The 21,702-nt window shown below is 43.4% G+C and overlaps 1 protein-coding gene across 1 annotated transcript; it reads right to left on the bottom strand.

The window, feature by feature from the left end:
• Positions 1-1,641: 1,641 nt before the first annotated feature.
• Positions 1,642-21,618, bottom strand: NDUFS3 (NADH:ubiquinone oxidoreductase core subunit S3). Its single transcript, XM_020799675.3, has 7 exons — positions 21,462-21,618; positions 15,587-15,652; positions 12,835-12,932; positions 12,462-12,611; positions 10,628-10,753; positions 8,793-8,912; positions 1,642-1,906 (listed from the first exon to the last, which is right to left on the bottom strand). Exons 1-7 carry the CDS (start codon positions 21,502-21,504, stop codon positions 1,718-1,720), a joined length of 792 nt encoding a protein of 263 aa, XP_020655334.3. The 5' UTR covers positions 21,505-21,618; the 3' UTR covers positions 1,642-1,717.
• Positions 21,619-21,702: the final 84 nt, after the last annotated feature.

Below are 21,702 nucleotides of genomic sequence, written 5' to 3'. Positions count from 1 at the left end.
GGTGTTCAATAAAAATCCTCTTGTGAATACTTCTGTGTATGATATATTCAGCCCCATCTGTCAAGACATACTACAGTACGGCCATGGGTCAAAAATCTCTTATAGTTGTGTCTCTGAACATGTGTGAGTTCATACATGTGCTCTGAGAAAATAACCGGTAGCACAATAACTAACTTATCTCCACGCTGGGGTGGGGGCCATTTAGCCACAATCATGTCCACCATCCTGGCCCCGAGGCTGACTGGCTTCAACAGAATCATCCACCAAGGCAACAAGAAGCTGCCCAAGAGCTGTTAGGAAACTATCTAGGCCCTTCAGTCTCTTGAGGTGGGCTTAGTTAGCCATCTAGGCAAAATTCAAAGTACTAATTTTAACCTATAAATGGCTTAGGTCCAACATCTTAATGACTGTATTTCCCATGTTAGACCAGTTCAGGTGTTGAGGTCATCAGGAGAGGCCTTTCTCTTGGTGCCACCACCTTCATAGATCTGTCTAATGGGGACACAGGAGAGGGCCTTTTCTATTGCTGCTCCCAGACTTTGGAACTCTTTCCCACAGGAAGCCAGACTGGCCCCATTTTTGCTGTCCTTCCGCAAGCAGGCAAAGACTTTTCTCTTCAGGCAAGCCTACCCTCAGTGACTGGCTACCCGGGTGTGATTTATAGATGGATTGTTATGCATTATTGCTTTGGCTGTGATTTCTGTACTCAAGTTTTCCATTTCTTGGAGTGGTATTTGTTTATTACTTTTTAATATTTGTATGCTTCTTGTTTTTAGCTGCAATACCTTCTAGTGATGTAAGCTGCCTTTTTATACTTATTGCTCTTAGCTTTAAATATTGTTTTTTAATGATGCAAACCACCATGGTATATTCATTGTTTCAGCTTTAAATCTTGTCTTTCAATGTTGTAAGTCACATTGGGTCTTTTTTTAAGGAGAAAAGCGGGGTAAAAATATTTTAAATAAATAAATAATTTTTTGCAGAGTCCCAATGACATGAAATCCCACCATTGTCCCTGACAATGGAACTACAGAGAGCTCTTTTGTACCCTGGACACTCTCATTCTGCCTGGCACAAAAAACCTAAAACATAAAAGAAAAAGAAAGAAAACAACAAAACCAGAATGCAGCCTGTCGTAAGTGGGGCCAGAAACCAACCATGGTCATCATGGAGGACATGAAGCTGGGAATCCCTTTGATTTATTTTTTAAGAACACAAAACTAGAGTCACAGTTTTCTTCCTGCAAAGAGTATTGTATGATTTTATCATGGAACATTTACCAAAAAAAGAGCAAGGCTTGAATACTGGCACCTGAGCAGCCTGTGGGGTGTTGAATGTATATATTTATGTACAATAAATGGTGAAAAACCATGGAAGACTTCCTTCCCAGACATTTTCCTTGAAGCTTTCCCTGTTTTTCTTCTGAAGAGAAGCTGAGTTTATCGCTTTTACAGTGCTTATTTTAGCTAATCCATTTTTCTTCTTCCCCCTTCGTACACCATTAGCTTGAATACTCAGGCTTTCGGACAATGTCAATGATTTAGTTTCACTGAGAAAAATCAGGTAGAGATTAATTTTGCCTTATGACTGCTTTACCACCAATCAGAAAGCTGCATTTTCTATACAAAAAAGACAGAAGAAGACACGTCATGTTTTTATTTATATAGAATATACATAAATACTCAGATCAAAGAGGAATTTTTCAGTCTCCCAGCCACTATTTTGCATCTCCTTTCTTTTCTCCTGCTTCTATCTTCTTTTCTCCTGTTTCTATCTTCAGTGTTTCTGGAATCTGACGATAAGCAGGGAAAGTCTCCCAGGGACTATTTAGGTCAAATTTACGGAACTCCTGAGCCAGCTCCACAGGTTCAGCCACGACCCGTTTCACCTCATCATCATATCTGACCTGAAAGAGGGCAAAGGACATTCAAACCAATAAAAACTATGTGGGGTGACTATGACATATGGAATATGGAATTCTAGAAATAGGGCTGTGTAGAGTTTCCCAATTTGGTTAAGAAACCAGTTTGGCAATTCAGTATGGATCTCAATTCGATCCAAGCCAACCATCTGATTCACTCCCAATCAAGGATTTAAATCATTTCAGCAATTCGGATCATCAGCACTCCCACTTATGTGCACTGGAAAAACAAAGTGGTGATGATGATGATGATGATTTAGTACAGTGGTGCCTCGCAAGATGAAAATAATTCATTCTGTGAGATCTGCTGTCTTCCAAAATTTTCATCTTGCGAGGTGAGTTTTCCATAGGAATGCACTGAAATTTAATTAATGCTTTCCTATGGGATTTTTTTAAAGTAACTTACCAGGTACAGAGCTGGGGAAGCACCATTGGAGGACTGGCGGGGGTCCCCCGCAACCATGATCGTCACTTTCAGAGGTCCCCCGGCAGTCCTCTGATGGAGCGGGCAAGCCTCTGAAGACTTCCCCAGCACCATTTTTGAACTTCCCGGCCTTTTCCCTGCCTTCTTCCGCTGGGCTCCGATGGTGCTCAGCAAGCCTCCAAACGGAAAAAGGCAGGGGAAAAGGGCGGGAAGTTCAAAAATGGTGCTGGGGAAGCCTTGCCCAGCACCATCAGAGGACTGCCGGGGGACCTCTGAAAGCAGCAATCGTGGTTGCAGGGAACCCCCGCCAGTCCTCTGATGGTGCTTTCCCAGCTCCCTACCTGGTAAGTGACTTTTTTTTTTCAATTCCCATCGGAACGCATTAATTAAATTTCAATGCATTCCTATGGAGAAACATACCTCGCAAGATAAAAATATCTTCGTCTTGCGGAGCACCAAAAAACTCGTAAGACGTTTTCACTGCCCGAGGCACCACTGTACTCTAATGTCCCTTATGTTTGAAGAAGAGTTGTGCATTTCATAGTTGTGCGGATTTTTACAAAGAATTTTGTTTACTGCATTTTATACTCCAGATTGTTCATACAGCTGTAGTTAAACCCTGAATATGGAGAAGCCCCATCCTTACAAAGGACATCAAACTTACTGGCAGAATAACAAACCTCAGCTGGAGGACAGTGTTACATAACAGCACTGGTGTTACCTGTCTGTCATGGGTTTGGAGGGAAAGTTCCATCCTATGGGGAGTGGAAGGCGGGACATCAGGAGGAGGGGCTGTACTGTATAAATATGTGATGCCTGTGTGGTGAGAGGGAGATGCTGAGACAGACACTGAGAGACACTGGGTTGTGACGAAGCAGCAGCTGGGAAGAAGAAGCTGTTGTGGGAGTCAGTGTGTCAGACAGGGTACTTCTGTGTGTCAGAGTACCAACCTGATAGGTTCAGGTGTCTGTTGGTTAGCCAGAACTGATAGGTTCAGGGTCTGTGCTTCAAGTTAAGGGTTCTGGGTGAACCAAACTGTATACTTGTATGAGTGAGAAGAAGCCACGTTACTTTATTTTATTCACCTGATTGTTTATTTTTCCCTGTGTGTATTTTAAATAAACCTTATTCTTTTATTGTTTAAAAATCCATCCCTGGTCTGTGTGACTTCTTAAAGGGGAATGGTTGGTGGCAGCTTAGTGTAACTGTGTGACATATCCCAGTAGGTCTGGGTTTGTCACATTGATTGGTGTCCAGCGTGTGGGATACGACTGGTCCAGTTGTCCAGCGGTCCAGCAAAGCCTTGGCAAGTGTGCCCAGAGCAAGGGGGGTCTAGTCAGGGACAGTCTGAGGCGCGTAGGTAATCTTCTAGGTGTACCTCACGGGGAGGTGCACTAGTGGAAGAACGTGCCAACTGGGGAGACTTAGATTAAGGTGCTCTGAGGCAGCCTAGTTTTGGCGGGAAAACGCTGAGGCAAAACTGCATAGCAACAGCGAGCTAGCTTGCCAGCTGAGAGGCCCAGCAGAGGGGGGTAGGCTCTGACTCGATACTGTTGCAAATTTAGTGCTGAAGAACAGCAGCAATCTCTAGGGAGAGCTGGGTCTGAGGCAAAAAGGAAAAAAGTGGTCGTTTTATTTTGAGGCTTGACTTTTTAAAGCAGCCTGTTCTGGGGGGGGGATTATGCCCTTGACTCGAAGCCAAGTGGCAGACATGAGTGAAGTGAAAGACCCCCAGATTGACCAAGGTTCTGAGGATGAATTTGGCTCAGTGCAAGGTGACAGCACAGGAGAGCAAGACCCAGAACTCAGAAAATTGATCCTAGCCCAACAGCATGAACTGAGGGTGAGGGAAATGGAGGAAAGGTTAGAGAGAGCGAGAATGGAGAGGGAAGAAAGAATGGAGAGAGAGAGAATGGCGTTTGAATTAAGAAAACTGGAACTGATGAACCAGAACAATAATAATAATAGGGATTCTGAGGGAGGCCCATTGTCTAAGGCTGACCTGAAGAAATTCCCTGTGTACCACAAGGGAGATTGTCCTGAGGTGTTCTTTTCCTTAGTGGAAAGAGCGTTTGTGGACTTCTCAGTGAGGGAAACTGAGAAGATGACCATCATGCGGTCTTTAATCAGTGGTAGCCTGGCTGAGGTTTATGCCGAGATGCCTGAGGAACTGATGAAGGATTTTGTAGAGTTTAAAAAACTGGTGTTTGCCAGACATGGGATAAATGCAGAGCAGCTGAGACAAAGATTCAGGTCCCTCACTAAAAAACCAGAACAGACTTTTACCCAAGTGGGGGCCCAATTGGTGAGGCTGCTTGAGAAATGGCTATCGCAGGAAGGGACAGAGACCTATGAGCAGCTTAAAGACTTGATAGCACTGGAACAGTTCTATTCAATCCTGCAGGGGGAATTGAAATTCCAGGTGAGGGAAAGGAAACCGAAATCTGTGGCAGCAGCCGCAGAGATCGCAGATTTTATTTCCCAAATAAGAAAGCCCTTGGGTGAGAGGAAATCTGTAGGTAAACCCAAAGAAACCTACAGCAAGTACTCTCAGGGACCAGGGAAAAGCCAGCAAGGGGGAGGGGCCCATGGTGAAGGGAAGCCCTCAGACATGAAACAAAGACCTCAGATTTTGGAGGGAAAACCAAAACAAGATGAGAGAGAATCAAAATACACCAGAAAATGCTATTTCTGTCAGGGAAAGGGTCATCTAATCTCAGATTGTGAGAAATTAAAGCAGCTAAAAGGAATGGTGCCTCAGAATTCTAGTGGGACCAAGCCAAAAGCTGTGTTCTGTGTCCAGAAAGAGCAAGGCTCAGTCTCACTGAGGGAGCCGGTTGCCATGACTACTCAGTCTGGAACAGCTACCTCTGCTGATCAGGCTGAGGAAAATGGTCCTCTTATAGAGGTAAAGCGCTGCTTGCTGATAAAAACAGATTCTCAGTTGTTTGAGACAGCAGGGGTGGACGTAGGAATACTTGACCGTCAGTATAGGGGGCTGCGGGACACTTGTTCCCAGGTAACCCTGTGCCATCCAGATATCATCCCTAGGGAGTTTATAATCCCAAATGAGAGCATGAAGGTGGCAGGGATTGAGGGGCAGATAATCTCACTGCCAGTAGCAGAGGTACCTGTCAACTTTCAAGGCTGGAGGGGAGTTTGGCGGCTAGCGATTTCATCGACTCTGCCAGCAGCCGTGCTCGTGGGAAATGACCTGGCTGAACATGTGAAACGGGTGCTAGTGATTACACGCTCACAAGCCACCACAGGGACAGTTCAGGGGGGTAATGATGAGCCAGAGGCGGAAGCAGAGGGGAGTTCAGAAGCTGTGGTGGAAACCTTAACCACAGACAGCAGATTTGGACAGGAGCAAAAGGCGGACGCCACTCTCCAAAAGTGCTTTGAACAGGTGACTGACGCCCAGCTAACACCTGAAACCCCAGTGAGATTTCTGGAGGAAAAGGGGATTTTATATAGAGAGACCCTGAGGAATATCTCAAAAGGGGGAGATGGGATCAGAAGTCAGCTGGTGGTACCTGAAAAGTATCGCCCCATGATCTTAAAAAGGGGTCACTCTGACATGTTTGCTGCACACTTAGGGGTGAAAGGGCCCCTTGATTTGATCAAGCAAGATTGGGAGCAGATCACCCAGGATGACCCACAAGACGTTGTGACATACATAGACACCTTGATGAATGACCTAAGGAGAAATCTAGAGCTGGCAGCAGAAAACCTGCAAGCTCAGAAGGTCAGACAGAAAACATGGTATGACCACAAAGCTAGAGAGAGGCACTTTGACCCAGGGGAGGAAGTGCTTTGGCTTAGGCCCTGCAGAGAGAATAAACTGCAGCTCAAATGGGCAGGACCATATAGGGTCATTTCCAAGATGTCAGACCTGAACTACCTAATAGAGCAGGAGGAGAACCAAGCAAGGAGGGTGGTTCATGTGAATGCCCTAAAACCCTACTACAGAGGGGAACAGAGGGTGTTATTCGCGATAAAAGCAGCTGAGAGTGAGGAAGCTGAATTGCCCTTCTGGGAGGGTAGAGGGGAAGTAAAATACAACCCAGAGGAGGTAAAGATCAGTCCTGCACTCACCCAAGACCAGCAGCAAGAACTAAAAATGCTGCTTAGTAAATATCAACAGGTGTTTTCCAACAAGCCGGGGATAGTGAAGGGAGTGATGCATCGGATCCACACAGGGGATGCACCCCCGCAGGCAGTATCCCCATACCGAGTAACGGGACCCTATAGGGACAAGGTGCGGAAGGAGCTGGACGAGATGCTGAGGGAGAACATAATCGTCCCCTCTTCTAGTCCTTGGTCCTCTCCGATAGTCCTTGTGGACAAGCCTGATGGGAGCATTAGGTTTTGTGTCGATTACAGGAAATTAAACCGTGTAACCACTCCTGATGCCTACCCAATGCCCAGGCTAGACAACCTGATTGAAACCATAGGGGGTTGTCGGTTCATCTCATCATTGGACCTGGTAAAGGGATATTGGCAATTAAGAATTGATCCCAGGGATCAAGAAAAAACTGCCTTTTGCAGCCCTTTTGGTCTCTATGAGTTTCGAGTCCTGAGCTTTGGTCTCAGAAATGCACCAGCCACATTCCAAAGGCTGATGGACCAGACCTTGGCAGGGCTCAGTGACTTTACAGTGGCCGACATTGACGACATAGGGATCTTCAGTAATACCTGGGAAGATCACCTGATACACCTGGAGTTAGTGCTGCAGAGGTTAAGTGCAGCAGGGCTAACAGTAAAGGCCAGCAAGTGTCAGCTGGGTAGCCCAGAAATAAAATACTTGGGTCACATGGTAGGGGGAGGAGTGATAAAACCCCTGGAGGCCAAAATAGAAGCTGTTCGTGATTGGCCTAGACCCAACACCAAGAAAAAAGTCAAATCATTTCTTGGGTTGGTGGGCTACTACAGAAAGTTCATCCCGAGGTTTAGCGAGATTGCGGCTCCGCTGACCGATCTGACGGGGAGGAGGGCTGATGGCCGCATCCCGTGGACCAGCGACTGTGAGGCGGCGTTCCGGAGGTTGAAGGAGGCGTTAATCAACTATCCAGTCCTGCGGGCTCCAGACTTCGACCGGGAGTTCATCATCTACACCGATGCGTCTAACAGCGGGGTAGGAGCAGTTCTGTGCCAGGAGGATGAGAATGGTGACCAACATCCAGTGTCCTACCTGAGTAGGAAACTTCAAAAAGGTGAGAGACATTTGGCAACCGTGGAGAAGGAGTGTTTGGCCATAGTCTACGCGATCCAGAAGGCCAAGCCTTACATCTGGGGAAGACATTTTATTCTGTGTACTGACCATTCACCATTGCAATGGTTAAAGACAATGAAAACCCACAATAGCAAACTTATGAGGTGGGCTTTAAACCTACAGGACTATGACTTTGAAGTGAAGGTGGTCAGAGGGTCAGTGAACTGTGTTGCTGACGCCTTATCAAGAAGACCTGAAGAATGAAGACGGCAAAAGAACATGGACTATGTGTATATAATGATGACAAAAAGTAAAATGTACCTGGTTTTGAATTTGGTTTGTAAGAATAAAGGTAAATTGATGTAATGTATATGGTAAATGTTTAAATGCCTATTTGCTATGGTTAACTTAGAATGTAAGGATAAGTAAGTATTATATGGTATGTATAACTGGTTTTGTATGTATTTTATTCAGGTTGTTTTTTTGGTGAAAAGCACCTTAGCTTTCCCCCTACAAAACAACTTATAAAGAGGGGAGGTGTTACATAACAGCACTGGTGTTACCTGTCTGTCATGGGTTTGGAGGGAAAGTTCCATCCTATGGGGAGTGGAAGGCGGGACATCAGGAGGAGGGGCTGTACTGTATAAATATGTGATGCCTGTGTGGTGAGAGGGAGATGCTGAGACAGACACTGAGAGACACTGGGTTGTGACGAAGCAGCAGCTGGGAAGAAGAAGCTGTTGTGGGAGTCAGTGTGTCAGACAGGGTACTTCTGTGTGTCAGAGTACCAACCTGATAGGTTCAGGTGTCTGTTGGTTAGCCAGAACTGATAGGTTCAGGGTCTGTGCTTCAAGTTAAGGGTTCTGGGTGAACCAAACTGTATACTTGTATGAGTGAGAAGAAGCCACGTTACTTTATTTTATTCACCTGATTGTTTATTTTTCCCTGTGTGTATTTTAAATAAACCTTATTCTTTTATTGTTTAAAAATCCATCCCTGGTCTGTGTGACTTCTTAAAGGGGAATGGTTGGTGGCAGCTTAGTGTAACTGTGTGACATATCCCAGTAGGTCTGGGTTTGTCACAGACAGGTTAACCCTTTCCTGCCTATTCATCCATCTCTATACTAAAATATAATTTCACAGCAAGCAGTTTTACATGCTGCAAAATAAAATGCAGCTTTGTTATGGCTGTAGCATTTCCATATGGAAGACTATGAAAGGAGTCTTCATACCTCCACATATCCAGAAAGAGGGAAATCCTTCCGGAAGGGGTGACCCTCAAACCCGTAGTCTGTCAGGATTCGCCTCAGATCGGGGTGGTTAGCAAAGAAGACTCCAAACATGTCCCACATCTAAATGTATAGGAAACAAACAGATAGATGGTTAAACATATTTGCTAAAATCCTGTTGATATTTCTCATGCATGTAAGGGTAACTGAGCAGCATATTTTCCCTTCTGGCAAGCACCAGTCACATGTTCAACTCTGCAACAAGGTCAAGAACAGACATATAAAGTTGAGCCTGCAAGGGGGCGGGATCAGGATGCTTATACAATAACCTTTGCATAATTTCATAAGCAAACAGAATTCTGGCCATTGATTTCAAATACTACTGTAATACTCCAGCAGATCTCCCTGATTCCTATGATCTTACAGGCATGAAGACTTAAAGCATTAACTGCTGGAGGAAAAGTGGAGGCAGCTGAAAGGCAAGTAAGCATGTTGCACCCAACTCATAAGTAGTGGAGATTTAGAAGGGTATCAACAACATTTCTGAAGTTATCTTCTCCAACAGGAGCAGTACCGTGCCACTCTTTGCATAATAAAACATTGTTGGGATTTTAATTAAGAAACTAAAAGCAGAGATGGGCAAAGGGTGGATTGCCTGCAGCCTCCCTGTGGTATTTTGAGGCCCCACGCCAAAGAAAAAAAGAGTCAAAGATTAAAAAAAAATAACAAGGTGATTCTCAGTTTTCCCATTGTGACCCTTGAGAAGGTGTCTGGAGGCTATTCACACACACCAGATTTTAAAAAAAGATGTTGTACTCCCTGCTCCAAATGGGAAAAACAGCCATTTTCATGGTCCATACTGTGCACAGAAAGGCTGGGGGAAAAAAACGTCCCCTGAGCTTGCCCGCCCCAACCTATAGGATGAGGGTGATGTCACACCCAGGACACAGCTCAGTGCTTCAACAGCAGAATCTCTAAAAGCACTAGATCAAAGCCCTTTCCAAACCAAAGAATTCTGACATTACCATTTCCCAGTCTCCAAGTTTATTAACTTCCTTTGATGAAAGCAGATGCAAACTGGTAGGATATATAGGCTATTCAGCAAGATGGAAATTGGATAATTTTTCATTTTTTACAAAGAAGAGCTCTATGTAACTTGAAAATTAAAGAGAGCTTGGAAACATGTGTCATGCCTGCCTGTCACATGCTTCTCATGCTCTCTTTCTATTCCAGATCACATGTATTAATTCTGGAGAAATACTTCCTTCTGTAACTAGAAGTTAGCTGAAAAAACAAGGGGTTTAATGTGGCTCTGGAACATATTCCCATATGGCTTGCAGGACAGCTTGCAAGATGGGGAATTTGACTCCTGGCTTGAGTCAGCCAGCTCTTCTTTCATTTACCTTCTTATTTCCTTTACCAGTTGTGATAGTAATGCATCTTTCTTAAAGTGAGAAAGGGCACACTAGGAATCCACTTCTTTATTCAGTCAGAACTGAGAATTTATTTCAAAAAATGAAAGCAGCATTTAGGGAAGGAGATCCACAAATTAAGTACCAGTGACCTGTCATGTATATTTCTGGCAATAAGGAAACTGGGGAAGAAAGAGCAATGGCCAATTCAAAAGAGGTTCACAAGTCTCCTCTAGGCTGCAAGAACGAAAATGCAACCACAGGATGCTACAAAAGAAAACTGTTGATGCTGCCAGGACCTTTAAGATGACACCGGCTCCAGTGATTTGGCCAAATGTCAAATGCAATAATGGGTTCTCTCATTCATTTCTGAAAAGAAACTGACTGCATTCCCATTTCTCAAATGTCAGCATTCCCAATGCTTACCTCTCTTTCATACCAATTTGCTGCTTGGTGCACTGAGACAGCTGAATCAATTGGTGTCAATTCATCAGTGTATGTTTTCAAACGAATCCGGGAGTTGTAGTGTAGAGACAGGAGGTTGTACACAATCTAGGTGGGAAAAGAAAAGCATCCATGTCACACTGTGGTGCAGATGTGAGCACTGCAAAGCAGGAGAGAAAGGTATTCAGGTGACTTCCAGCACGATCACAGTACAGCTGCTTTTTGAGACACAACAAGGTTTTTCAAGTTTCTCACTTGCCAAATCAACCAAACGTGGAAGGCATTAGAGAAACAAACTGGGCCAATAAACAGAGGCTAATGAAACAAGTGTTATACATTAAGGTGAATATGGGTTCAGATAGGAAACTCTTCTTCAAGAGTGACATTAATATAGAAATAAAATATAACACACTACAATGTGTCCATATTCAGAAGTAGATACACTCACGGTGTCAGTAGGAGCTATCAGTAAGAGTATCACTACAGATACTCTGAACCGAAGTGTTAAGGCAACTGGAAACCACCAGCATTACACATGACTGCATGTGTAGATCTTTGTATGCAATTTATTAATACAAATTAAAGGCTAAATGGAACAGTTAGTTTCAGCTACAGCTGAATGAAAGAAGCTTGGTTATGTATTGACTCACCAAAGTCCCACTGACTCAAAGGGTCTTCTTTAGTTGGAGCTAACAATGGGGTTTTGCCCTAAATCACAAGTGTCTTGCTCCTAAGCAGTAGTTACAAATAGGTTTGCAGAATGGCTAATCTATATTGAGCAATGGAGAGATAGAAAGGCACTGCAGAGCTCGCAGTAATGGCGGAATCGTGAGGGGCCACACTGTCGTTATTTGCACATGTGGGGGGATATTCGTATACAAATACGAATACCCCCATCTCTAGATATACCACCTTGAATTAAGCATATATTGCCAGTAGGATATAGGATCACACCAATTAGACATAAATAAAACCACTTTAAGCCAAACACAAATTTTGATTGCTATAATTGGTGTGTTCTATTAGGATATTTACGCTAGTATGAATACCTTAATTTGGCAGAAAGAAAGAAAGAAAGAAAGAAAGAAAGAAAGAAAGAAAGAAAGAAAGAAAGAAAGAAAGAAAGAAAGAAAGAAAGAAAGAAAGAATTGAAAGAAAGAAAGAAAGAAAGAAAGAAAGAAAGAAAGAAAGAAAGAAAGAAAGAAAGAAAGAAAGAAAGAAAGAAAGAAAGAAAGAAAGAAAGAAAGAAAGAAAGAAAGGCAGGCAGGCAGGCAGGCAGGCAGGCAGGCAGGCAGGCAGGCAGGCAGGCAGGCAGGCAGGCAGGCAGGCAGGCAGGCAGGCGAAACATAATTCAGTTGGATGGAAAGGACTGTTGGCTGCATCTAAAATGGTCAGCTACAGAGACAAAACACAAATTACATGGTGACAAACCAAGTATCTTCAGAAATAGCTGCTCTCAGCTCTTTGTGACCCAAAAGTATCAGTGTTCCCCAAGACAAGTCCTGATGAGCCAGAAGACTTTTTTTAAGCAACAGCACTCTTGCATTAAACCAATTATCACTAACATCACACTGTGACAGAGATAAGAACAACCTTTTCCAGATCAGTGGCTACACAGAAAAAATGACAAGAAAGCATGCTTGTCACTACAGCAGAAAGGTGTTTAGATGTAGAAGCTGGTAGTGAGCAAAGTGAAGCCTCAGCAGGAGAAAATGCTGTTGGGTAACCTCATATTTATTTTTAGCTATGTTATAAGAGGACCAGCCTTTTAAACTTAGAATCCTCCTTGCAATACATATTGAAAAACTGCTCCTACCTCAAAGCGGTTCTGTCGAGATGGTACATCAACTGCTGTTACATCAACTAAGGACTTGAACTGGGCATTGGTGTGATCTTTTAGAAAGCTCAGGACTGGAATGATCCCATCTGGATGAATTAAGATTTCTAGCTCATTGAGAAATGTCACCTAGCAGAAAGAAAAACAGTAATATGTTCAAAGGATCATGAAAAACTAGCAATTGCGATCCTAAAAAACTTTAAGTCCCACTTAAATCAACAGTATGATTTCCATGTAAAATTCAAGCCAATAAATCTCAGGCTGTGTATTCCTGCTCCTTGTCGCACTGGCAGTCTTCCAAAAGAGGACTGGTACAACTTCAAGGCAGAATGATGCTGTTGGTAGAACCCACCTGGACTTGTTGAACATACTTTGGCAGAATCTCAGCCACATATTCTCCAAAAGCACACAGGTGTTTCCGTGTTATTTCATCCTTTGGTCTAACAGTGGCTGCAAATAAATAAGTTCACAACAGTACGTTTCCAGAAGAACAGCATCAGTATGCAACAAAACCAAAATCAATACCATTAGCATAGGGATGAGAGTCAGCAACAGCTTTATATATGACCCTGCTAATAATGTATTGTCCGCCCTTTCCACATTCATTTCCCATTAACCTCAGTGGTCCCAGCACCCAACAATCTAGTGTAGATTATTAGAATGTTGCTCACACATGGACAGGTAAACACTAAAGGCAATGACTTCCCTATATGTTTGTACATTCCTACTTAAATTTCATGCATCTAACAAAGTGTATTTCAGTCCATGAAAGCAATCTACTTGTTATTTTCTAAGAAGCTGCAAGATTATTGTTGATATAGATGAGACAACCTTTTGGCACAACTACAAATTCTAGGAAGGTGTGAATTGTGTCAAATCCAGGAACAAGACCACAGTGCCTTCACAATCACATTGCAGACCTGAAGTCAGAGTTACTATTAATGAGCAGAATAACTTACCAGGGTGAAAATATAATCATATAGAAAGAGGGCTGTCTGCAGTGTGTGTGAGCAGAGTTTCACCAAACATAGCATCTGATCAGATATCTAAGAAAGCAGCATGTCTCTCTTCACTGGATAGGAGCTATATTTTTATATTTGGTAGTAGCGGAGAAATGATTTACCACTCAGTACCTTCACCATGAAAGGGAATACCTCCAAATAAACATTTTTACAAACAGGCTATTAGTCACACTGGAGAGATGTATCCCAATCACTGGAAATAGGCTATATAGCATATACTTGTTTAACCACTATCTGCAATCATCTGGATGTGAAAACAGCACCAGGCCACTATCAGAAATATTCATATTCAAACTCTGAAGCAAATTTTCACATGCCTGAGAGGTAACATAAAGCCTGGAAAATAGTAAAGGATATGATGCCTCTAAAATAGCAACATTTGATCCACAGATGTTCTTGGATTACAGTACCTCCCCAGCCAGGAAAGTCAATAAGAGATTATGAAAGTTGTAATCCAACAACAACAAAAGAGACCCATCACTAAGGATGCAAGCTTTAAATTAGGTTAGGTAAGAGTTGTTGGTGTTTAGGTTAATTTTACTATCTTGGCTAACTTGGGAGTTGCTTTGTTACTTAGTTACATAATACCTGGGATAACTACAGTTTAAGGGAGAATGGAGCTGAATCCTTTGAAATATCCTGTCTAATACCAAACTCTAGCAATGGCCATGATTCTAGACTAGATGGTGTGATGAGATGGGTTTTTGAGTTAAAATCTTTTAAAGGCATATGGGTTTTGTAATTAAGAAATGAGCCAAAGAGGTTCCATCTTGTTTCTTTGTATAAAGTATCTTTGCTATGCTGACAAGTTGTTTTCTAGGCGAGCAGAGAGAATGTTATTCTGAAAGCCTGAGAAAGGACTCTGTGTGATTAGATGGGAATTGTTGTGACTCTTTGATAAACCACGGAAAACCCAAATAACATCTGGTGTGGTATGGGAAAGAAGTCATGTGATGCAACAGGACTGTTTGCCTAGTAACGAACTCTGATTGGATGACATCGTGGGAAGGTGCGATGAGCCCTTGCCAGTTACTCTTGAAAAAGGAACTTTTTGCCTATGGACATTGTCTTTCCAAGACCGACCTTTCAGTCATTCGTGACCTACTCTTCAGCCATTTGGGACTCACCCTAATGTCTTTCGAGACGGACTGGTGGCCTGCCTACATGGACTGGTTCCTATGCTTTGCTGGATTACTTTTGGACTTATGGGATTTTTCCTGAGGACTGTGCATGGACTATTTTCTATGGACTGTTACCTATGGAATATTCTTTATGAACTCCTTTTCTTGGAAGACTCCATATGGACTATGCTCTTGTAATTTTGTAAGGACTATGGTATATTTGCTGGATTTTTCTTTTCTAAGGACTATGGGACATATAAGGGATTTTTACTTTTGTTAAGGGATTTTTATTCTATAGTATCACTGAAGACTATAGCCTTTTTATAACCTACTTGGATTATTTTGTTTTTACTAATGATTTCCTAGACTGGAACTGTTTTTATTCTTTTTAATGGCTTTTTGTGTTTTTGTAAGGTTTTTGAACTCTTTTATATTTTTCATGTTTTCTTTGCCTCACTACATCTGTGTAACTAAACAGCACAATGCTAGTTTATTTGTTTTGGTTTAATTTGGATTTGATACCTAGTAACATGCTTTTTCTTTAATAAAATAAAGATTATAAAACTCATTTGTTTTCCTGAACAGTACACTTGTCATAGGGTCATCTGAGAGTGCTGCCTCGGCCTAGCTTACTTAGAGTCCTGTCAGTGGTGCAAGTTAAGTCTAAGGACTACAAAGCCCACTTGACCTTTTCACAATAATATCTGAGAGTACCAGGGTGTTCTTATGTGGGCAGACCTGTGAGAAGGAGTGTTGTAGCATGGCTAGCTGAATTTGGACTCATTCAGCCCACTTTAGCATGTGCAAACTCCTGATTGCTCTCTGTCCAGGCTTACACGTGTGTTCTTGGACCCGTGTTTGCTGGCAGATGGAACATGTTTTTAACTTAAAAGGCCGTATTTCATTATGTTGTACATTATATTATGCACAAGGAACTATTGAAACAGTGAATCAGACTTACGCCGAGTCTCTGTGGTAGCATTCCCTTCAAACCGTGCCTGGAAGAGCACTGCAGGGCGCCCAGCAGCTATAAATGATAAGAATAAGGTGCTTCATCTTCTGTAAGCAAGTAATAAACAAGACCTCAATGGCATTTAAGTTGCCTAAACAAAAGCAGAACTGCAGCTAAAATACTTAGCTTTCGAACAGTAAGATGAATTGATTATTTACTGGAGGTCTTCCTACACTCCAATCTTTTCTTTAGATGGGACATCATTGATCAGACACAATTTACAATCTCCAAAACCCTTGCTATAAAAACTCAGGCCTATACCACATTGTGGCGTTCGCCCTCATGCCCCTTGCCTGACCCTCCAAACACAGAGCACATGAAGGCAAACTACTACAGTGGACCATCGACCTATGGAATTAATCCGTATTGGAATGGTGTCCATAGGTTGAAAAGTCCCACAGGAATGCATTGAAAACCATTTAATCCATAACTGGCCCAACCCCCCCCCACACACAATGAAAATAAAGACCTTACCATTCCGAAGCCTCCCAGGGGTCCCCCACTGTCGCCATTGCCGCTGACCAAGGCCTCCGAGGGCTTCCCTGCCGCTGCCAGAGGCCTCTCGGAGGTCCCCCGCTCCCGCTGACACAGACATTCCCAGGGTGGACCGGGCCTACCAGGGGAGGGCTTCCCCGGTAGGCCCAGTCTACTCCCCGGGAAAGCCTGGGGAGTAGACCGGGCCTAATGGGGGAAGCCCTCTCCTGGTAGGCCCGGTCCACCCTGGGAAAGCCTCCAATGGCGGTGGGGAAGGCCTCAGGAGGTCCCCCTCGCCGCTGATCGAGCCTCCGAAGCACGATTGGCAGTGGGTAAAAAAAAGGTAAAGGTTCCCCTTGACAATTTTTGTCCAGTCGTGTCCGACTCTAGGGGGCGGCGCTCATCCCGCTCTTCAAGCCATAGAGCCAGCGTTTGTCCGAAGACAATCTTTCCGTGGTCACATGGCCAATGTGATTTAGACACGGAACGCTGTTTACCTTCCCACCGAGATGGTACCTATTAATCTACTCGCATTTGCATGCTTTCGAACTGCTAGGTTGGCGGGAGCTGGGACAAGCAACGGGCGCTCACTCCGTCGCGTGGATTCGATCTTACGACTGCTTGGTCTTCTGACCATGCAGCAGCACAGGCTTCTGCGGTTTAGCCCACAGCGCCAGTGGGGGGGCCCTCTAAAATGCCTCCCACGGTGGCGGAGAAGCCCTGGAAGGCATCCGGAGGCACGGTCGGCGGTCTACAGACTGGAAGGGGAATTTGGCACTTTCTCTGTCTCCCCCTTCCGGTCCGTAGGTCGATTCTCCAGCCGCAAGTCGATTTGAAATCTTGCGGCCGGAGAAGTCCGTATATCGAAAAGTATGCACGTCGAGGGTCCACTGTGCTCCTTTTTACCTCGCTGCCACCAGTTGATCACTAAATCAGTGGTTCTTAACCTTGGGTTACTCAGGTGTTTTTGAACTGCAACTCCCAGAAATCCCAGCTAGCACAGCTGGTGGTGAAGGCTTCTGGGAGTTGCAGTCCAAATACACCTGAGTAACCCAAGATTAAGAACCAGTGCACTAAATCAACACTATGGAAAGATGAAGATACAGGTCCAAACTTCACTGTCTTTTAAATAAAACTTGTTTATTGATTACAGATATTATTAGCCATAGATAACTTTTATTATCATCAATCTCAGCCTTCTATTTGTTATTACAGTTCTTATTCACTTTCACTCTAATCACACCTCAGATCTCCCAAATACCACACTCTATTTCCTTGTCCACTCTCTCACTCTAACTCTCACTGACTCTTACTCTCTCACTCCACCTCTTCATTACATTTCTCTCAGCTCCGCCTCCTAGCAACATTAGCCTACAACATGAATATTCATAACTACTAAACATAATAAGGGTGAACACATTTACAGGTTGTCACACATAAGGCATTTCCATGTAGGAATTATTTTAAAACCTGTGCATTGAACAATGGCTGTGTGGTAGAATTCAAATTAAGTCTCATTCTTCAATGGGGAGATGTTTCAAACTATGAAGCAGCCCTCTGTAGAGAACAGAACTAAAGGTTGCACTTTACACTTAATCAAAATAAAAGTCATACAGTTTTAAAATTATAGATTTTTATAAATCTCTTAATACAGTAAATATTTATGGAACAGTTGGCATGCTACATGTCTCATATTACTTTTTGCTTTTTACCTTATATAAGGCTAAGGTTGGAAGAAACTCTGTGCATGAATAGAGAATCTCCATGAGCCTGAACTAGATCCACAGGGTGAAGATTCTTTACCCCTAGTAAAGGAGAAGGCAGCATTTGCCCTTGTCAGTAATGGTCACAACTAGTGACCCAGCCAAACATTTAGTATGAGAGCTGGATCCTGGAGCACCCACAAACTATGAACCTGACCTTTCATAAAGAGTGTGACCCTATCTAAGGCAAGTTGCACACTTGGTCCCAAATAAGGTATTTCACCTACCAGCCATATCTATGTTTTGTCAGGATTAAATTTTATTTTGCTTATCCCATCTAATCCTGACAAAAGTTGCATTACCCCAGTGCTCCAAGGATCAGATTAAAATGAAAGACAGAACAATACTGATGCCTTTGGCCCAAATGCCCAGCTGATCTCATACCACGGGGGTCAAGATGGAACACTGAAGAAACCTACAGTACACTAGCCAAGTGAGGAGCAGTGATCCCTAAACACCAATGCCATTAATGGTATTAATGCCACTGAAAGGTTCTGGAGAATCAAAATGGTTGCATTCTTACAGTTCATCTTCTAAAGCAAGTCATCCACTAGGGCAAGGGTGGGCCTCATGCAGCTTACATGCCCATTTTCCAGCACCTCCACATCTCCTCTCTAAAATTAGATTAGGCATCCTTCAGTCTTGAGAGACTATGGTAAAGTGCTCTGAATAGAGGACTTGGAACAGCGTCTAGTGTGGCTGAGGAGGCCAATTCAAGAATGACCATCCCTTCCACACTGAAGACAAATACAATCTGTCCCCTGTCCAGTTCCCTGATTTTGCTGGTTTCGGGACTGCCTCTTTGCCTCAGCCTGCTGGACAAGGGTCTTTTCAAAATGGAAGAGACCATGCTGCGCCGCCTGCCTCCAGGCTGAACACCCAAATGTCAAGATTTCCCATCTCTTGAGGTCCATTCCTAGGGCCTTCAGATCCCACTTGCAGATATCCTTGTATTGCAGCTGTGGTCTCCCTCTGCACTAATTCTCCATACAGGAGATCTTTTGGAATCCAACCGTCAGCCATTCCCACAACATGCCTGAGCCAAGGTAGACGTTGCTGTTTCAGTAATGTATACATGCTAAAAATTCCAGCTTGTTCTAGGATTACTCTGTTTGGAACTTTGTCCTGCCAGGTGATACCAAAAATGTGTTGGAGACAATGCATGTGGAATGTGTTCAGCTTCCTCTCCTGCCGTGCCCAAAGGGTCCAGGACTCACTGCAGTTCAAGAGTGTACAGTTGGTGCCTCGCTTAACGATTTTAATTGGTTCCAAAAAAACCATCGCTATGTGAAAACATCGTTAAGCGAAACACCATTTCCCATAGAGATGCATTGAAAACCGGATAATTCGTTCCAATTGGAACAGATTACCATTCTTAAGCGAAAATCCCCATAGGAAAAACGTTAAGCGAAACCCATTGAAATGCATTGAAGCCTATTTCAATGGGGGGAAAAATTCACAAAAAATTCAAAAAGATTCAGAACAAAGCCAAATTAAGTTAACGAAGGTTTTATTAGGTGCACTAACGATTCCAAGCATTTTAAACATTTTTAAACATTTTAGAATATTTTAAAAATAGCAAAAACGGGGCTGTAAAAAAAAAACGTTAAGCGAAAAAAGGGGACCTAAAACTGTCATCGTTAAGTGAAGCATGGTCCCGAAATCATTAAACGAAAATCGCCCATAGGGAAAATCGTTAAGTGAAGCACAAGATCGCTCTGAAAAAGCCATCGTTAAGTGAATTTTTCGTTGTACGAAGCAATCGTTAAGCGAGGCACCACTGTACTCGGGACACAGGCTTTATAGACCTGGATCTTGCTAAAGATCTCTAAAATATTACTTTTTAAAACAAAAAACATCCACAAACAAAACTGCATTGTAATTGAATGCTTTAAAAGTAACAGCACTTTCCCAGCTTATCTACAACTATTTTCTGCTTAATCCACTTAAAATCTACTTTAAAAAATCTTAATTGATCTAACTGATTCTGGAAGTCTTCAGTCAGATGAATAAACTCACATTTTCAAACCACAAAAATAACTTGGAAGTACAGTATTCAGTCTAATCAAAGCTTATCTAAATCAATCCAGACAATTAATGTAAATATCTTCAATGTTACATAAAATTTACTGGTGAAAATAATAGTGAAGTATACATTTATAAATAAGTACAAAAAAGGCGGTTTCAGTACAAAAAGCTGAAAAGTGGCTAGAAGTCATTTTTTTCAACATTTTTTTCCATGGCAGTTTGCCAGCCAAACTGGAATCTCAGCCAGACTGGTCCTGGCTGTCATTGCCCAACCATGCATGAGGGCAACTAAACAGCTTTCACTCCAAAATCAGGCCAAAAGCCTGCCTGGGAGGGATCTAGATCTGCAGTTCTCAGCCTAATTCCCACGCAGATGGAAATAAACACTCATCCTTTCCAAGAAGGACAATTATTTGCTTACAGCGTTCTGTTATTTGATGTATCGTACGTTGGTGGGCCAGGGAAACAGTCTTGCCAGGGATTGGGTGAAACTCCTAACATGCCAAAGGGTCACACATACATAAGCCATGATAGATAAGACTGGCAGAAGACAGCATATCACAGTTATAAAATGACATGGGAATTAAGGGTGTGTGAATTCTTAGCTACCATTGTTATCAAAATTGTGTCCTGTCCTGTCTAAGCACCTCTGTGTCCTACATGTACCACTAGTTGAAGACTCTTTATCTAGCTAAAGACTTCATCCAGAAATCTCCAAAAGGTGTGTGACATGACCAGTAGCTAACATTCTGCTCAGGAAAGATTTACTTGAAAAGAAGGCAAGCATATTTAAGTCTGAAGAATCCAAAGACAGTGCCTTTCGTCCCAAAAAGAAGCTATATAACCACTTCTTTTATTGTCCTCCATATATCCTCCCTCCCTCCAAGGAAGCCCTGATGCTTGCTTGACAGTATTAACTGCAGAAGCTTGACTGGACAAAGATCAAGGACACAAACAGCCAGAACACTTATCCAAGGCTTCTGTTCGCCCCTTTTGAACCAACAAAGGAAAATGTCCAATAAAACAGAACAAACGAAATGCTCCTGGAAACTAAAAGTCAATTCTCAGCAAAGCAGAATCCAAGTCCAAACGGATCTGGCTGATTTTCTCTACAAATTTCTGAACAAAATCACTTTCGGTCCTCCTAGTGATCTTCCAGTTCTGAGGATAAACTTGCAATAGGCCTCTTGTCAACGGCATTTTAAACAGGGAATCGCCAAGCCACGGAAATTCCTGAAACTCGCAGAATAGACCAGGCGGTTCTAAGGAGGAGATATACTGCCAAATCTGTTTTGTGCCACTCGAACCATCATGGCTCCCTCCAAAGGATCACGGGAACTATAGTTTCCCAAACGTCCCGAGAAGAAGGTTACTGAGCATCAAGCCTTCTTACACAACTACATCTCCCAAGATCCCCTAGGGGAAACTATAGGAATAATAAGCCTCATTGGGGGGAGGTCAGTCAGCAAAACCGCCTCATCCATATCGCTTAAGGACACATTCCCGCCAAGCCGAAGTGATTCCTGCTCCCTTAAATCACAGCCTCTTTGGAAGCTCACCTCTCAGCCCGGCCCGGCTCAGGCCCCGCACAACTGCTAACATCCCGTCCTCTCGGGCTCCTGGTTCCTAGAGCCGCAAAACTCCCAAGGACACGGACCCCCTCGGACGGCTACGGAGCATGCGCGCGCCATCGGGCGCCGGCTTCTATTGGCCGACGTCAAGGGGGGGAGGAATCCTGCGCGCGCCGTTTCCACCACGGAGAGCCAATCTGTGCGCGCGAGGGCTTTCCCCCCCTCCCCC

This window comes from Pogona vitticeps, chromosome 1, assembly GCF_051106095.1.
Source record: "Pogona vitticeps strain Pit_001003342236 chromosome 1, PviZW2.1, whole genome shotgun sequence".
Taxonomy (NCBI): Eukaryota; Metazoa; Chordata; class Lepidosauria; order Squamata; family Agamidae; genus Pogona; species Pogona vitticeps.
The sequence above is the reverse complement of the archived record's forward strand: the minus strand, read 5'-3'. Positions and strand labels throughout refer to the sequence as shown.